The following is an 18,775-nucleotide window of genomic DNA, read 5'->3' on the forward strand; positions in this document are numbered from 1 at the left end:
AGAGAGAGAGGGATGGGAGACTACAGCAGGAAAAGAAGGGAGAGACAAGGCATGGGGAAGTCAGGTTCCCCAGGGCGGCGGTTAACAGAGGCTGGCTCTGGGAAAGAACACTGGAGAGCACAGAAAGAAGGGGCAGGGCCTTCAGGATACAGTCACCTAAGAAGATGAAGGCAGGAGGCAGGGAGATGCTGGGTCTGGGAACAGGAGGAAATGGATAACGTTTTCTCTAACTTCTAACTAACTTTTCTTTGGACTAGTTTCTACGGAGCTAAGAAACCCACTGCAACTCCCCTTGCCACTTCCAACTCCTAACTTCTGAAGAGGCCACTGTTTCTGAAATAAGAAAGATTTTTTTTCTTTTCAATGTAACTGAGAAGAAACAAACAAGATTTGTCAATTTAAAAATTCCTAAACTGTGTTTTTACCCCCAATTATGCTATGAAGAAAAGAACCTGTATAACGATGGGCAAACTGTAACCATGTGGGAAGGGGAAAAAGGCTGGCAATTCTTGCTGTGTCATTTTAAAAAGAGAAAGTATGATGTCACTTTGAAGAAATGGACAGAACCAACTGTCAGCTGATATTCTCATTCACCATAAAAATATATGGGCAAAGGGATTTTAAAAAGTGAAAGAAAATAAATAATAAATCCAAAATTACAGCTAAGCCGTATTACTTGTGTGGCATAGTACTAAGCACTTTGCAACCATACTGTCCTCGAATCCTGGAAGCCATCTGTGAGGCTGGTACTATTTCCTGTCCATTTTGCAGGTGAGGGAAGCGAGACACGGAGGTCGCACAGCTAGCAAGCAGCAGAGCTGGGGTTCAAGTCTGAGTCTAACAACCAAGTGATTAACCAAAATGAGAATCCCATGGCTAGAAAAGACACAGAAGACAAAACAAACCCAAGTCAGAAGAGCCCCAGTGAATAAGTTGTCGCTGCAGAGGTGGCTGATGAAGGACCCAAGGCCGGTGGAGGAAGCACTGCTGACTTGAGGAAAGAACGTTCGAGATGCGTGGGATACAGATGGAGAGCCCTGAGTGGGTGAGAGCAAGAGCCCCCACCAGGATCTGAGTTCAAGGTCCGCTTCCTAGTGGCTTTGTCACTGCAGGCAAGTCATTTAACTTCTCAAAGCCCTAGTTTCTTCTGTAAAATAGAGATAATACCCACAGACAGGGTGTCGTGAGGAACTGTACGGGGAGGCAGGGTAAGCTGGGAGGTGTCACACATTCGCTGCAGCAACAGAGCCCGGCAGAGGCTAGAGCTGCAAGGTAGTTCCCAATGAGCAATGTGGCGGAAGGAAAAACAGTAGTTTGTGAGAAGATGTCAGACCCTCAAACAAACAAGGAAAGAAACCCAGTACCAGTCTGCAACGAGAGACCTGATGCGTCGGGAGCTTTTTTCTTCCATGGGGCTAAACTGCTTCACTGGCCTTTTTCTTTTTTTTCTTTTAATCTTTTACTTAAGGCTACTTTGGCATTTGTGCTGGGAGGGACAAAAACAAGGCCACGTGATTTTGGAAACAACCACAGGGTTTGCAAGGCCCCAGATGAAGTCTTCAACCCCCTGGGGCCGCAAGGTGCTCTAAGTTAAAACAGATATCCAGGGAAGTGGGGCAGGTGGGCGGTGCGGCCCTGGGACCCCGGCTGACTGCGGAGACTGTGTCCCCCCACTCGCTGACTCTTTACGTGGCACAGACACTGGGGGCTGCCCACGACCCGGCTGCTTAGGTTCAGTGGCCTTTCCCTTCCCTTCCTGCATCTCCTGCCCCCTGACCTTCTTAGGGGATGGGCAGCCCCTGGCTCTCAAAGCCCGTTCAGATCCCTCCCTTCCGTAGAGCTCCCCGTCTTGCCCCCCAGCTCCCGTGGAAATGAGCTAGGTTTGAAACAATATGATCAGTAGGCTGAAGACTTTCTGAATAAGGAGATAAGGCTTAGCACTACCAGGAAAGCTTCTAAACTTGAGAGAACCTGGTGAATCGTCATGCCCTCGTCCCCCAAGAGGAAGTGTTAATTGCCTTGAGCTTTCTTTGAGCCTCTGAGAAAAATGAGGGAAACAGAAGGAAAGAGGGCTAGGCTAATACCTACCAGACTTGGGCTACAGGCTAGCCTTTCCTGTGGCCAGGCTTCATGATTTGGACAAATCACTTTACTCCTCTGATCTTTCTTAGTTTGCCTCTGTGGGAAAGCGAGCTGTTTAGATCAGTGTTTCCCAAAATGTATGACTTGAGATAATTATAACGGTCACAGGGGAAAATTTTTAATTTCAGTTAATATTACCAAACAAACTCATGACTCATGTACATGATTCATGTACATTATTATAGGCTAAAGTGAAAAAAAATGAGTTAAAGAAAAATATAAAGTAAATAATATTATAGATGGATGTGACCAAAATTGTGAGAATGATGCTTGAAAGAAGGAAATTGGCCAGCTCTGACCTTCTGTCCCTTATCAAAGGGCAGGGACTAGGACCACCACTCAGCCGTCCCTTTCATTGCTCTCTTTGGCACCCCCTCTCTTCTTCTTGCCAACATCCCCCGCCCCCACCTCTATCAGGGTTTCCTGTCAGTGTTATTGAGAAACCTGCCCAACACACACATCTACTGGTCTGCAGTCCTTAGGTACAAAACTGTCGTTTGCACAAGTGATCATGTCATCAACTGCAGTTCACAAATAAAAGTCCTAGTGAGGCCAATAGAATTTCAAATCTCCTTGTAAAATTTCCATAAAATTATCAAATCTTGCTCACAGGTTTCTGCCCCTCACTTCTCCATGGATGCCCTCCTCTGGCTTCATACATTCATTTTTTACGTGACTCATTAGGAATCATCTGTATTCCTGTGACTTGTTAGGAAGCGTGTGTATTCCAACCAAGGGTGCAATTCTAAAACTAGAAGAGGAAGGGTAAAAGAGCTTATTTCAGAGCAATTCTGCAAAAGTTGCGGCCAAAGGGGAAGTGGGCAACCGAGAGGTTCTGGAATGTTCTGATATTGCCTTAAACATAAATATGGTGATCAGTAACTTTTTATTTATGGAAAGCTTTGATCTTCCCAGAGAGATGTGACAAATGCAGTCTATTATGAGCTAGGAAACGCAAAACCACTTGGTATACCATGGTTGATACGCAAGAGTTCAGTGCAGGATGAGCAAGCAAAAAACAGTGTTCTCATCTTAAGGCAAAGACACAGAGTCTAGGCAGATTTAAATTATCTGGCTGAAGAATTCAAGGGCATGATAAGGGTAACAGATTTACTAAACCTGACTAGGAGCAGGAGAATGAGAAACAGGATTTGGGGAAATATTTCTTCTTTCCCTTCCTGACACACTATACCTTCAATAGCTAAACTCCCCGGCATGGGAGGACCCTCTGGAGTGAGCACCATGAAATGAGTCTGGAAGGGGCTAGGGGCTCATCTGGTCAGCTCTGTAGGAAATCTGTGTCCTCTGAATCTGGGATGATTCAGGGTTAGCTTGGTGGTGTCCTGGTCCCTGGCCATGTCTGCAAGACTTGGAAGCAGCCAGTGAGACTTGGGCCAGTAAGGCTGAAACAGTGTGGGCCCTACTAGTAAGAGGGCTCCATCCACAGTGACAGGAGATGCCAATTATTTGTTTCAATTCTGCATATTCTATTCATCTACCTGAGAAAGGGCAAGTGTTGCAGCTCCTCCACCTTACCCTGAAACTCTGCATTTCCTCCTCTTCCTTGGTCTCGTCCCCAGCTGTGAAATCCGTGGGTCCTCTTCTCCCTCCTTTACCCACGTCCAGTGAGCCCTTGACTTTACAGATAGTAGTAGGCAGACAGTGAGTGTTGGTATAGCAGTTCTACTGTGAGGGCTGTGAGTCCTTGGGTGAGTTACTTAGTGTCTCTGAGCCTCAGTTTCCTCCTATGTGAAATAGGGGTAATAGCAGTACCTACCTCCTGGTGCTTTGGGGAGAATTTAACAAGATGGAGTGTCGAAGGCTCACAAGCTTCTTTGCACAGAGTGCTCAGTTAACATCCATCTAACAAATGACCGTGGCATTTTCTTATTGCAAACAGAATACGTCTCCCAGGGGAGATGGAGACAAATCTTCAGAGTCCTGGAAAGAAATACAATCAATTAAAACATATCCCTAAAACACATTTTACTAAAAGAAAAAGTAATCTAATTTAATTCACTAGCTGAGATGGTACCTAAACATGGTTGACAATGTTGGCTTTTCTCTCAGTTACTGATTTCAAAGAGATCAAAATCTTACCCATTTGCATCCAAATGGACTGTTTTACCCACCAATCCAGGCACAGTCAATGGCTCTTGGAGGAAAATAAATTCTCCTGACTTCTTTTTCTGCGTCTAAGCCAGGGACTTCATTAAATGAATGTTCTGAGTCTTGGTGCTCAGACTTTGTCTTCCATGCCAGGCAACAGCTTCACTGGGCTCTGGGAGTCTTCCAGGCTCGTCTGATCAAACTGCAGCTTTTGTGTCTGTCAATATCATGTATTTCTCCTAGTAAGACAGTCAGAGTTTTTGATGCTCTCCTCCTTTATCAAGGGAAAGAGTATATGAGTGAACCTGATGCCACCAGTAGGGGACTAAAGCCCAGTTACTAGGACTTTCATGATTAATCAGGAGTGGCATGCCACTCCTTCATCATCCCTGTCCCACCCTGTTTCTTTGATGGTGGTGTGGAACCTTAGCCTAAGGGCTCTGGGTTCCTCTGGGTCGTGGTGATTAGCTGCCCATTCAGAAGAATAAGGCATTTAAACCATTTGAACCTAAGGGGTTGACAAACGCATTCAGGAAGCAAGGTCTTTTCAACTGGTTTCCCCGTTATTAACTAAAGGAATGCTTTTTTGACATCTAGTTGAAACTCAGAGGATGATGAGAAGACAGAAATTAATACATATTCCTTTTGGTCTCAATCCAAAGTTTTGTTTTTTTCTCTCTGAGTTTACACTACTTTTGAGCCCTCCTCAACTAAGAAGAATGAAGTCATACTGGTAATTTTCTTTTTGGCAACTGTTTGTCACAAATCTAATTTACCTGTTTTCTTTCAGATTGTCTCATAAGGGGATGAGGGCTCTTTCTCTCAGTGGGTTTGATGATTCAGATGTCCATCATATCACACAATGGTGGATAATGGCGATAATCTAATTGCTATTTCCATTAAACAAAAAAAAAAAAAAGGGAAGACAAGAATAAAATGTCCCTGTAGAATGTTCTCTAAGAGTTGACGTGGGAGAGCACGAGGCTGCCCCCAAAGAGGCAGGCATCTTGGTGCACCAAGAGAGCTCCAGAAGAGGCCACCTGCGGAAAGATGGGGCTATGGCAGAGAGTCCTAATCACAAGGCTTGGCTTCAGATTTGTCATTGGAATGTCTCTTCTTAAAATAAAAAATCCAAACCCACCTCCATTATTACTCATTCCACCTGTTTATTGTAAAATATGTCTTCAAGAAATGCTGGAGCAACTTCAACCATCTGCAAAGAAGCTAAGGCTGTTAATTTGACAGCAGATTGACACTCCCGAGGATTGATTCCAATCCTCTCTACCTAATGGGTTGGCCATGAACGCTCACACAGTTGTGTGATACACTTTGAGCTTCCCCAAGCAAGTGGTAACAAGGCAAGTCTGAACCCCAGGTGTCAGCCGGAGCTGCCACAGCAGCAGATAGGGAGTCGTTTGTATTTACACCTTGTTTGGACCCACATTAGCTCAGAGTGTAACCTATTTATACAAACACATAAATGGCTCATTGAAAACCACGAGTATTTAGACAGAAAAGTTCATCTCACCTCTTCCAGAGATGACACACCTTCAGGCCTTCAGCCTTTCTCTTGTCAATTCCATTCTAAACATAACTCAGAGCAAAAAGATTCTTCTTATTAGGCATAAGTGTCACGAACATTCCAGGGAACCCAGGAGGTAAAAGACAATGGTAAGGAGAAATTCTAAAATGTCTTAGAAGTATCCTTTCATCCAGCTGATTTATATTATAAGCGCTCACCCCAAATGAATCTATAGAATTTGAGGTATGAAATATACATGAGACATTTTAAGTTCTAACCAAACTATTACTACTTTTGCTTCATGTTCAGTTTGTTCGATTAAAAATTAGATGGGTAAGAAAATGCATTACCACAGCTGGAGGTAGTGAGACCAGGAAGAAACTGACTTGATGAAGAATGATACTGATAATTTATGAAGACCTGTGAAGGAAATTTCTGACCTAACAGTAGTGATCACATTTTAAAAAGGAAAACTAAACAAGAGGAGGAGAAGGAGTAAGAAAAGAAAAGAAAAAAAGATTTAAAGAATTCGTCTTCAGTCTGGAGAAGCTTCATCCTGTGGGAATGGTTTTGCGTTTTTCTTACTTGGGAAAACCATCATCAGATGTTGACGGCTGTCTTGTCTTTGCTTAGGTCTGTAAACCTCCAATCATCCATTTGGTGACATTGAAACAGAGGGCGATACTCTATCACCCCTTTATTGGGTGAATATGGAGAAAGCATCTGTCATGCTGGTCATCATCTTTTATTTCAAGAAAGTTAAACCTATTCTTAAGTAATCTTCTCCTCCACTTGGAAGCCCCCAATGACACCACCTCTCATTTCTTTCTTGATATATGCAAATTTTACTACACAATTATTTAGACCTGGTGCCTTGTAACACAAAAGATTCGATGCTGCTCATACCTTGACCAAGCAGAAAATCCTTCAGGAAATGTGAACTTGTTCGTACCCATAGCAGCTATTTTAATGAAACAATACCTTATTGACCCAACATCTGACTATACATAAGGATTCGTCCTTTGGTACATTTCTATGTTACAGAAAGGTTTTCAACTGATAAACGTCTTTATGTTGCATGAATATTTTATGGAAAAATAATTGCATAGTCTCTGCATATAATCTTTTAGGCACATTGCACGTGCTCGAACTGCAGCAAGAATGAAAGGTGAATATGGTTAAAATTTTGCCCTAAAATCATAATGTTAAATTATCAGGGATACTTAAAAACAACAACAAAACCTTCCCTCTTCACCTATCTTTACCTACTTCATCTCAATCTCATATTATTTTAAAGAAAGAAAATTTCATTGCATATGTTCTAGCAAAGTGTGTTGGTAGGAGAAGGTTTAACAGAGCCAGAGAAAATGTGCAAGGAGTGAGAAAGTGAATTGATGGATGGATGGTTAAATGAATATAAATGAACTGACACCTTTACAGGAAAATAACATTTCTTTTCTTTTTTTATTCTATAGATCAGTGGGTTTTGTATCTGTAATTCTTTCATATCAGCAAAGAGGAAATAAACTCTCATGTAAATCATTTCCCCCCATCTGGAGCATATTAAAACCATGCCTTTTTTTTTTTCTTTTAAGCAGACTCTTTTTTCCCTATTTGCTTATCAGTTCATCCACCATTACATTTTAAATGAAATTGCAAGACCCTTGTCCCTCCCCCAAATTTCAGCCTGATGTAGGAAAGTGGGAAGCAGACTTTTCTTGCTTTAGAATAGTGACCTAGATTCAATTACAGATAGACCCAGAAGAGAGAAGTGACACCTCACAATTTTCTTAGAGGTCTTGAAAAAATTAGAAATCCCAAAACAATAGTTAATGGAAAAGAATCTGTTCATTTCTCCATTCTTTTGTTTTACTTTTTCTTTGCCTTAATTGCATTGCTTTGGTCCATTTAATTGTTCTTGGTATAACATAACAATAGGTTTCCCACGGGATATTTAGAATCATAAAAACGGGCATTTCAAGGAAATTTCTGAATTTGGTTTTTGAGAGTGGGTGTCTACATACGGAGTGTGTGTAATCCTGCAAACCAAACCCAAACAAGATAAAAAAATAATCTCATAAAAGGCGTATTTTTTCCTTATGTCCTTAAAAAAAAGCAAACTAATTACATTACAAAAAGCACACCAATTATAATTGCATTGCAGACAAAGCATTGAACGGAAAAAAACAGGGGCATATATATTTTAGTTTTCCTAATTACTGTGGGAAAATGTCAAAAGAAACAGAAAAAGGAGAATCCTGTGATTCTGCTTATTGACTTTTATCATTAAATTGAGCATATAAATGACCTGAACGGGTGGCTTAGTATATTAAATTAAAAAAAGAAGAAGAACAATGATTCTCTCTTCCTTTTCCCTCCCTCTCTGATCTCAGCCTGAAAGGAGTCTCGGAGAGATAAGAAAGATGGGATTCGGCCTGCGCCGCTCTGTCTGGTAGGTCCTGCTTATCCCGGAGCGGGGAGGCAGTTGGGGTCCACGCAGGATTTCCCTTCGTGGTTTACAATAAGCCGTCTCCAGCGGGGGCACATTCCCCTCCACGTCCACCGCTCCCCAAACAAAGAAGTCAAAATTGTCTGTCCCAACATCACTCCGCTTGAGAAGCTTTGATGTGCTTGAGGGCTAGGCAGGGTGCTGTGGGCAGGCGTGGATACCTCAACCCTCGCCGCGGTTTGGAGCCGCCCAGCGTATGAAGAGGGCAGAAGTGGGCTCGCGTCTATGCGGGTATCCAAAATGAAAAAAGCTGCAAACCGCGCGGAAGTCTGGGGAAAAGGTGCAGTAATCAGCAGGGGCGCCGCCTTGGTTCTCTAACACCCCGGATGGATGGGTTTTCCCCGAGACATCATTTCAGATCCTGGGAAATAAGGCTCCGCTGGGGGTTGACCGCGGCATTGGGCATGTGGGTGCGCGCGCGGCCCTGCAGAAAGGGTCCGCCGGGCCGCGGTGGGGAGCGCAGCAGGAGCCCGGCCCCGGGGAGCCGGTGGAGGATTGTTTCATTTCAAAGTGAAAATCTGCAGGCTTTGGGAAACGATATTCAAAAAAGTATATAATCTCCATATGCCGCTCAATGGAGGATCCTCATAATTTACAGCGGCAGATAAGGCTAGAGGGTGTAATAAAAAATCTGAAGCCCTCCCCTCCCCCTCGCCGCCTCCCTGGAATTGCACCTTGGGCAGCGGAGCAGAATCCGGAATGTGAACTTCTCGCGACATATGTTTCCCGCAGATAAGTAAACAATCTGGACGTGAAATGGAAATGGTAATTAATGCAGTAATGCTGTTACACCTCGAGTGTGCAAATCCCATTGACTCTCCGCGCCACGGGGGGTGCCGGGCGAACGGCAACCAGCGGCGTGCGCCCGGGCCGCCGGCTCCCTCCCTTCCCTCTCCTTCCTCCCTAGGTCCCCGGGCGGGGCGTCCGGAAAGCCCGCGGGGGCTTGGCCCGGCTACAGGAAGTCCGGAGCTGTTTAGCGGCTTTCGGGACTCCCGGCTCTCCGCCCCCCGCTGGCTAAGCGGGTGCGCTTCCTCGGAACCCAGCGCGCGCCTCACAACCACCTCCCCTCATTCTCATCGAAGCTCTGGTGCCCGCAGAGCCTCTGGGCTCAGAGGTGCGGCCGGGCCCTGAGGCACCTAGGAGAGGCTGTGCTCTGGAGCCGAGAGCAGCAGGCGGCGCCGTGGCTTGGAGGCCGAAGAGGGCCCCGAGCCCTAGTGCGGCCGGTTGCCCGGCACGCGTCCGTCGGGGCTGGTCTTTCGTCTCCTCCCTAGTCTCGGCAGAGTGCAGCCCGACCGGCTGGCAGAATTTTTCTAAAGTCCCTTCCATCCCTGCCCTGAAGGCACGGATCCCATACGAATTGCCTCTCTTCCCTATCCAAAAGTGAAAAAGTTTGGAAATGGCCACTGGCCGCCAGAGTAGCTCAACTCCTTCACTTTGTAGCAAAGAGAAAACTTGCAGATTCCTTTCGGTCTCTGTCCGACCTGGGCACCCGCTTCCTTCTCCAACTCAGCTCAAACTCTTGGGACCTTTTGGGGATCGGAGAGGATGCCCAGCACAGGGATTCGAGCGAAGAGGATGGAGAATCTGGGAATGCCGCCCAAGAACTTCCCGGCCTCTTGGCCCTTCCCCCTTCCTGAGAGCACAACTTCCACTCCCGAGCCTCAGGAACCCGCCCGGAGTCCGCGGGTGACGGCTCAGCCGGACGCAGGGCCGGGGGCTGGGCAAGGAGGGCGTGTCTAGGCTCCCTCTTTTCCGCCTTCACTCCGCTTCCCAGTGCCAGGGCGGACAGTACCAAGCCGCGGGCCCCAGGCGCGCCCAGAGCCGGGGTTAGGCGGGAGTGACCGCGAGACTCCGGTTTCGTGTCGACGCCCCAGGATTTCTAGCGGCCCCCACCCCTACTTCATTATTTTCTTAATTACTCAGCAGCAGCCCAGCGCCAACCCTTCTGGTTCTGGTTCTAGGACAAGTCCCATCCCCGTAGCCTCCAAAAAGAAACCTGCCCAAGTGGCGCTCCCACAGCTGGGTCTGCGAGGGTCTCCAAGGCCAGGGCAGGGCCAGAGGCTAGGAGGGCTCGCCCCTCCGCGGAAGCGGGGAGCACTGGCCCCGGCGTCTCCTGCACCCAAATCTAATGGGCCCCTTCTGACTCTGCCTTTCTTCCCCTCTCACACTCATACACGCGCGCAATCCGCTCAGCAAATCAAGAGATGAGAGTTCTTAACAGGAATCTTGTGAATTACGTGAAATTCACATTCAAATGACTTGAATTCATTGTCCGCTTGAACAATGGTAACAAGGCCTGAACTGGGGAGGAGCCGAAGCAAAGCACAGTCCTCGAGGACAGTCCTGGCGCCACTGCTCGCCAAGTTTTCCGGGCGCTGGCAGTCTCGGATCTCTCCAGAGAAGCTGCGGGCGCGGGAGATGCTTCCCTAGATGGTGCGAAGTAATGCAAGTCTCCTAGGCCCTACCCTGACTGAAATATCACCCTGCTTTAGATGCCTGGAGATCCCTGGAGGTGATCTAGATCCTGTTTTAAAATGCAAATGTTAAGCGGGGTCTCAGATGTCAGGCACTCACACCTCAGTATGATTTACTCTAAGTAGCTGGTCTTTCCCATCTACAAAGTTAGCGGTTCTAAGAAAACTGATATTTAAATGGAGAAACTCGGAAATTGGAAGGGAATCCAAGGTTTTCGGAGTCGGATCCAAAGCTGGGGAAGCGCATGAACGGCTGCAGAAGGTCTCCGTTAGAGGCCAGGAGTGGAAGCAGGCCAATGACCCCGCATCTCCCAGAAGATGTGGCCAGTGTGCCCCCGAGCCAAACGGCTGCCAAGGTTTAAGAAAGAAAATCTAACTAAAACCCAAACAACTCTGCCCTTGCCACGCCAGCGCCTCCCGCTGCCCTCGCAAGCAGCGTGTTGGCCAGGTGTCCGCGGTCCTAGGAAACACTCAGCAGAGGAGAGGCGGGGGCTAGCGCGGCATGTATTTGGGTCAACATTTTTTGTCCCCTGGAAGCAATCGCGCCCGCGAGCGAGAGGCCCGGGCTCTCCCTGACGCCTATGCTCGAGGGAGGCCCAGGCTGCGGCCAGGAGAAGGCCGGGACTCCCGGGCTGCGGGACGCGCGCCCAGCGCAGAGAGGTCGACGCAGTCGCCTCCCGCAGGGTCCTGGGCGCCCCGCGCGCGGCCGGAGTTCGCGTTCTCCCGACGACGCCAAGGTTCTGTCGAGGGCAACTCCGGATCGCGCTCTGCTGCGTGTGGCGCGCTCGGGAGAAGCGGCTCTCCTCGGCTCCGGCGGGCGGGGCGCTCCTCTCCCTACAGGTTTGCTTTAATGATTTTCTTGAAAGAGAGAGACAGTTGTGAGCAAACAGGTTTGACAGGGAGTGCTCCCCCCCCAACACACACACCCCCAGGGGATTTCTTTTTGTCTGCACCTGACTTCAAAGTCAGTAATCGGCCCCTGTCAGCGGCGTGACGAGGAGGATTTCGGCTGTTTGTCAGGGCGAGTCCCGGCCGCGCACTCGGCGGAGGCTCTGCGGCCCGCGGGGCGCGGGAGACTAGGCGGAGGCAGGCCCCTTCCCGGCCGAGGCTAGGCCAGGCCTAAGGAGGGCAGCCAGCCGGACAAAGCCCGACCGGGAAGGAAGGAGGCGACGTGGGGTAGGCAAAAACGGCCCGAACTAGGTCTGTAGCTTTAGGTCCCGGGACCTGCGCTGGGGCCCCGCTCTCTGCTGGCTAGAAAGAGGTCTGCCACCAGCCGCGGACATATGGCGCCTCCTCGCTACAGCGCACCCCAGTTTCCTGGAACTCCCTTCGGGGTCCCCAGGGCCGGGCGCAATCTGAAACCCTGGTTTCAGTTTTTCAGCTTCCGCCGCCGGAGCCTTTCCCCACTAGCATCCACCTGATGCCCCTTTCCGGCCTAACTCTGCCCCGGAGTCGGCTGGGCGCCCTGGAGGGGCCGGGTGCGCAGGGTCCCTCCACGGCTGGGGCACTCTGCGCACCCAGGGCGCTGGTGCGCCGGGCTTCATGGGGCGATGCCCAGACCCCTGTAAGCTTCATCTTAGGAGATGTTAAGGGACACTGAGCTATGAGGGAGATCAGAGCGGCTGACAGGACTGTCAGTTGGCGTTATATCAGCCAGCGAAAGCGCGGCGCCTCCGCTCTAGGCCTCCTGGGCTTCCCAGGGGGCGGGAGGAGGGGCCTTCCCTAAGCTCCCGGAGCCCCCAGACCGGACGGCCACCAGAGGCAAGTCACTTCCTAATTGTCTCGATTTGTAAGAGGGTTTTGTGATGCTAAGTAAGCGCGGCGCAGCCCGCCCGGCCTCCCCTCCTTGTCCCCCAGCCCGCCTTTGTTTCCCTTCGTCTGATCGCTCATTTATTTATCTATCTATTATTTATAGGCGTCCCCTCCTAGTCAGCGCCCGTGTATGTTAATTGTGTTATACCATTTAATTCTAACATCGGTCTCAAAAGAGCTCTTAATGAGAAAAGCATATACAACACGGATCACTTTGCTATTCAGCTCAGCCAGATGGACAACTGCTAACTTTTTTTTTTTTAAAATAATGAAAATCCCCCTTTGACAAAGGGGCTTGGATGAATAGGCTGCAAATAGCACCTCAAACACTTCTAATTGTTTTGAGGACAATATGCTAATCCGTGGGTTTCGGCTTTGGTGTCTGTTGACAACGTTTCCCCGTGCACTTCCAGCCACCGACTCCTTTGGAAACGGCCGAGGCAAGCGCGCAAATCCCTCAACAGCAGCAGAAAGCAGACAAGCGCTAGGCTGCCCCCACCCCCATCCCGCACCGTGTCAAAGCCAGTGGGGAAAGCCCTCGACCCACAGAAAAACACGCGTGAGCAGGGCGTTAGGAGTGAGACTGGAGGGGGACAGAAGGGGTGGGGGGTACGGGGAGCACCCTTCGATTTTGAGAGCAAGTTTCAAAGAGTTGTGCCGAAAGGCGTCAGAAGGTCCTTTCTCCCCACAAAAAACAGCGATCTTCCAGCTAGCATTCACCCAGCCGGCAAAAAAAAGGCTCTCTTCCTTGTTTGTTAAACACGAAGGGCTACGAGTTATTTAATTTTTATGATTTTTAAAAACTCCTTTTTATGATTTAAAAAAAAACTCCTTGCCTATCTCCTTCCTTTTCCCTTTGCTCCTGCAAAGTCTTAGTAAAACGTCTCCCACAGTCCAGAGCCGGGACCTAGTTTTTCTGCATTTCTGAGGCTTTTATTTTTAAACTTAGGAACCAGTATCGACCCCCAAATCCCCAGAAAAGCCAGCAGCAGCGTTTATAAACACCTAAAAAAAAAACCAAACAAACAAACAAAAAAAAAACGATTCCACTGATTTTCTGCCATGTATTGAACTTAAACACCCACCAAAGGACGTGGTGCTCTGCGCGCAACTAGTTCCCAGTAGACTCGGGGCTTCTCTCCATTCCTTTGGAGTTTGGTTTAAAAAAAGAAAATGCACCCAGATCTCAGAGGTCTGGGTCTGCCTTTGTCTTAGTTCATTCGCTCCTCTAAGTGGTCTGACCACTTTGTGAAGAGCGCATGGAAGAAGTGACGTCTCAGGGATGAATACCTTTGTCCAGTCTCTAAAGGCAAAAAGCAGATCTCGAGGGTGCGATCAGGGCAAATCCCAGACTCTGGGCCCCTTTGCACCAGGCCTGCAGGCCAGCCGCAGGCTGCCACTACTAGAGTCGCTCTATGCTCTCAGCCTCAGGGCGACCAGACTCCCTGGCCCCTGAGACCTGGCCTCCTGACTTCAGATTTTATGCACATCAAAGGTTACTTTTTGCAATGACAGATTGTCTTTATTCAAAACGTCTTTGTTCAACAAATGAACAGTGTAAGGAGGTGAAATCCTTCTAGGTACATTTCCAAGACATCGTCAAAACATTTATGACCATTTAGGATGTTTTTATTCTTTTAATTTTTGTTCACTTTCTACTTCTTGACTTCATAATCTGACATTCTGTCTAAAAGTAGACTTAGGTCTCTAGGAGCACTGCTTTATACAAAGTAAATAACCATGTGGGTCCTTTTGTTTTACCTTTAAAGAAGCAAACACAATCATAGCATGATTTCAAATAGAAATGTTTCCCTTTCTATAGTTTTAAACTTTTAAGCCTTTCCCCCCACACATGAAGAGCAAATGCCACCTAGTTGTGTCTGATGGCCAAACACAGAGACACAGCTAACTCTTTTCTTCAGTGTGCGAAAGAAAAAAAAATATATGCATATTCTAGATATAATACCAGGACCTGGGAGTTCTGGAGTCCAAAGCCCATCAGAGGAGAGAGAAGGGGACATATAAAGCAAAACTGCCTACTTTTTTTGTCCAAAGGGGGTACAGTTGGAGATTAGTTTGGGGACAGTCAGGGTAGGGGCAGCTGTATAGCTGTCATAGGTTCACAAGTTTCTGGCACCTGTCTGTGCCTTGGCTCCAGGAGGACACCCCTACCATCCCTCTGGAAGAGAGAGGCAGAGTCTGGGGTAGGGTAGGGGGCGGCAGCAGGGCTGACCCCGAGGCGTCTGCAAGCCCGGGCTAGGCGCAGAGGTCAGGGTGCAGACCCCGCTTCCAGGCCGCCCTCCAGGTCTGGCGGGCCGGGCTGGGGGTTACATGGCCGTGGCGTGGGCTGACGAATAAGGGTCTATGCCAGTCTTGGTCATGCCCGGGAAGAGGATGTAGGCGACGGGGGGCTGCAGGGTGGAGGCAGACCAGGCGGTACAGTTACAGGGCACCACGTAGCCCGGGTTGGTGGGGGACGGGTGCGTGTGCGTGTGCTGGCTGGGGCAGCTGAGGCTGCCGAAGGCGCCGTTCTGGTAGCCCAGGGTGGACGCGTAGGGCAGGGCGCCGGTGGCCAACGTGTGGGGCACTTCACCCATCTTCTGGATGGCGCTCGAGCTAAACTGCGCGGGGTCCAGCAGGGAGTAGGGCGCCGAGGCGGGTGGCAAGAAGGCCCGGGCTTTCTCGGGCGCACTCAGGAGGCCGTCGGAGGCCCCCACGGGCAGGCCAGCCGCCTTGAGCGGGTCCGTGTCGCCCAGGTAGGGCAGGGGGAAGACATACCTGTCCTTCTTGAGGAGGTTCTTGGGTTTGCGCCGCGGCCGGTACTTGTAGTCGGGGTGCTCCTTCATGTGCTGTGCACGTAGCCTCTTGGCCTCGTCGATGTACGGCCGCTTCTCTGCCTCGGACAGAAGCTTCCATTCGGCGCCTAGGCGTTTGCTGATTTCTGAGTTGTGCATCTTGGGGTTTTCCTGGGCCATCTTGCGCCGCTGGCCTCGGGACCATACCATGAAGGCGTTCATGGGTCGCTTGATGTGGTCTGAAGGTTTGGACATGGTCCTGAAGGCTAGGCGGGTGGGGGTGGGGGGTGCAGGGGTCTGCAGGCGAGCCTGGGCGCGGTTGTCTGTCTGCCTGTCTGTCCGTCCTGAGCCGGGGGCTCTGCGCTCCCCTCGCCTCCGCACCGCTGAGGGGAAGCCAGAGAGAAGGGCTAACCCCGCAAAGTTCAGCTGATCATGCCAGTCTCGGCACCCAGGCAGGCCCCGGGGGACAAGTAGGGGCGGGAAGGGTGGAGGAGGAGAAGGCGGCAGGCAGGGGGGCTGCCGGCACCAGAGGCTGGGGCCCAAGTCCCGGAGTCTCTGGGATTAAGTGGCCAGGTAATTTGCTGGCGGGGCGAAGAAGCTCCTCCTTCTCCTCCTCTCCACTTTCGTCTTCTCTGGTTCTCTTCTCTCCTGTGTCTACGGCCTTGGCTCCCTCCCCCCTCCCGTGGCTTTCGCGGAGCTGCCTTCTTTAGCACTGCACCTGGCTGAGAATGCGGGGAGGCTGGTGAACGAGAGCCAAAAGCGGCGAAGTTCAAAGGCGAGGTGGGCCCGGACGGCACGCACTCTGACATAAGCGCGGGGCGGCGACTCCCCAACCTGGGCGCCAATCAGCGGCAGAGAAGGCAAGGGGGCGCACCTGCCAACGCGCCGGCGGAGGAAAGGGGGAACGCGACTGGTGGGGGCGGGGAGAGGTGTAAGGGGGAGACAGAGAGAGAGAGAACAGAGCAGCCGGCTCAGGACAGGGGACTTGGATTCCACATTGTTTCTGGCACCGTCAACAAATAAAACTCTTAGTGCCGGTTTCCTTTCCTGGTTGTGCAAAGGAGAATTGGGACTTCGAATACGAAGACCCGGGGAGGGGACAGCAAAGGGAGCGAGCCGAGAGCGCATGTTGATAAATAGGACAGCCTCGCCACGAAACGCAAGGACAGCACTTTCCCCCTTGTCAAACATCCTTGCAAGAGAAAAAGAATATATTAAACTCAGGTTAAAAAGCGAAATAAACTTTTCGCGCCATACCCTCGGAGGTCCTTTGGCGTCGTTCTCACGGAACGCCCCTGCGGCTCCGCCTCCATCCGTGCCCCCGGAGGCGGCGCCTGGGCGAAGCACTGGGCCCCGGGCTAGCACACTCAGCCGTGCGTTCCAAGCAGATGCCCGAAGGCCTCGCGTCCGGCAGTGCAGAGTTTTCAAACGCTTGTTGGTGAACATTGCAGAGCACCGTGACCCGCACTTCATTTTCGTGGAAGGGGTTGGGGGATGGGATTTCCATCACGATTCCCATTTATTTTATTATTACTTAGTGTTTTTAAATCTCCAACTTTCCTTCCATATCTGTCCAAACCGGAAAGGCAGCCTGGAGGCCGGCCTGCGCGCGGTGGGGCGTGGGGGCTTTCGCCTCGCCCCTTCTCAGCGGCCTTAGAGCGGAGTCTCAGGCTGTACCCGCACCCAGGGTCGGTTTGTCCCTGAGCGCCTCTTCCCACCCAGCGAGAACGCGAGACTCGTTTCCTGCGTCAGATGAGCATTCTTCGGGAAAAGAGGACGAAATAACCCGCAGAGCCAACCTGCGCGCCTGTTTCCTTTGAATAATTGCCTGCCCGATGTGAAATGCCCTTGGGGGAAATATTTATTAAATGGAAACCATTGTCCCAGGTCCAGCAGGACCTGCGTGTGTTCCAGGCTTATTGGCTTTTGCACTAGCCTCTCTCGGGAGGACCGACCAGAAATGCGCACCGCTCCGCGGGCTTGGAGGGGTTGGGGGTGGGGGAGGTAAGCAGAGAACTAGGAGGCAGCGATAGAGGGTCTTTCTTTAGCACGTAAGGTATCAAATCTGAGGCGAAGGCTTTGCTTCTCCTTTGTACAATTAGAAAGACGCGTCGCATTTCTCACTCTTGGCGCGCTTTTCAGAGAGGTGGTCACCATACCCATTTTACAGATTAGGAAACCGAGATTGAGAAAGGCTAAATGACTTGCCAAAAGTGGTAACGCTAGGTATATAGGATTTGAAACCCCTAATTTTTTTCCACCCCATTCGGTGCCACCTCTGAGGATTAGATGATGCTGCAGCCGAACGCAGACCTCTCCCACCAGACTATTGGAGCCATCGAAACCTGCCATGCAGACAAACTGCACTAGAGGGCTGATCCTCACACCTGCTTTTGATTCACTTAGGCACTGGTGGCTTCCCCGAGTGTAGACGTCTCGCCAAGGGCGCCACCTCGGCGTGGGCTCCGGAGCAGGTGTACGGTTTTCACATTCCTCTCGGCCCCAGCCCCGGCCTCCATCCTGCCCGCTACCCCTCTTTTCTCTGAAAGAAGTTGCGGTTAGCTTGGGGTACCAGGAATTAGAGGCGCTTTTCAGTTCAGTCCTGGGCGAGTTTCCAAGAGTCGCAGGCAACGCCTACTCACTTGAGCGCTGCGCTCAGAGCCTGCCAGGGTTCTGAGGTCCAGGGGCCAGGCAATTCGAGGTCCAATGGGCGATCTCGACGGTTTGGGGAAGGAATGACAGAAATGCTCATATCTGCAGAGAGGAACAGCGTCCGGCGGGAACTGGCCAACCCTCACTCCAGAACCCTCAAGGGACACCAAACTCACACAGAGGTTTGGGGTAATGCAAACCAATCTCTTGGAAACTGCTCAAGGAGGTGATCTGGCACAGGGTCCTAGACCCTTTCTCTCTTCCCAGCCTCCAGGCCAGCTTATTCCTGTTGCCCCGAGGCAATTCGGGGCAAGCGCGCGCCCTCCTTCAGTTCCTCATATTTCCTCCTCCTCCTCCTGTCCGGGCTCCTCTCTAAACATCTTGCGCTCTGCCCTAGTTCTCAGTCCATGAGTCTGGAGCGGATTAGTACGAAGGGCATGCAATGGTCGAGAGGCAGTTTGCGGACAGGGCGCCACCTGACCTCCCAGGGTTCCAGAGCTCCAGGCTGCCTGGGTCCAGCTGTACTGACCCTGGCGGGAGCCAGCATCCTGCGCGTCTTGGTCTTGAGACTTGAAGTCCGCGCTTCAAGGGAATTCAGGGTTGAGGGCCAGGCCCTCCCGGTCTGGCATCGAGGCATCTCGTAGGCGAACCGCGCAGTCTCATATACACCTTACACAGTGTTGGTTGGCCACGGGTTTATGAAAGACTCCTCATTGCTGGGTCCCAGGAGTTCCTGTGTTCCCGGGGCCTGACCTTCTTC

The 18,775-nt window shown here is 50.4% G+C and overlaps 1 protein-coding gene across 1 annotated transcript; it reads right to left on the reverse strand.

Moving 5' to 3' along the window:
* Window positions 1–14,077: 14,077 nt before the first annotated feature.
* SOX14 (SRY-box transcription factor 14) lies at window positions 14,078–16,023 on the reverse strand. Its single transcript, XM_004419334.3, has one exon. The coding sequence runs from the start codon at window positions 15,616–15,618 to the stop codon at window positions 14,896–14,898; it is 723 nt and encodes a 240-aa protein (XP_004419391.1). The 5' UTR covers window positions 15,619–16,023; the 3' UTR covers window positions 14,078–14,895.
* Between the last annotated feature and the right edge of the window lie 2,752 nt (window positions 16,024–18,775).

This window comes from Ceratotherium simum, chromosome 5 (genome assembly GCF_057802395.1).
Source record: "Ceratotherium simum simum isolate JZ-2026a chromosome 5, ASM5780239v1, whole genome shotgun sequence".
Lineage (NCBI taxonomy): Eukaryota > Metazoa > Chordata > Mammalia > Perissodactyla > Rhinocerotidae > Ceratotherium > Ceratotherium simum.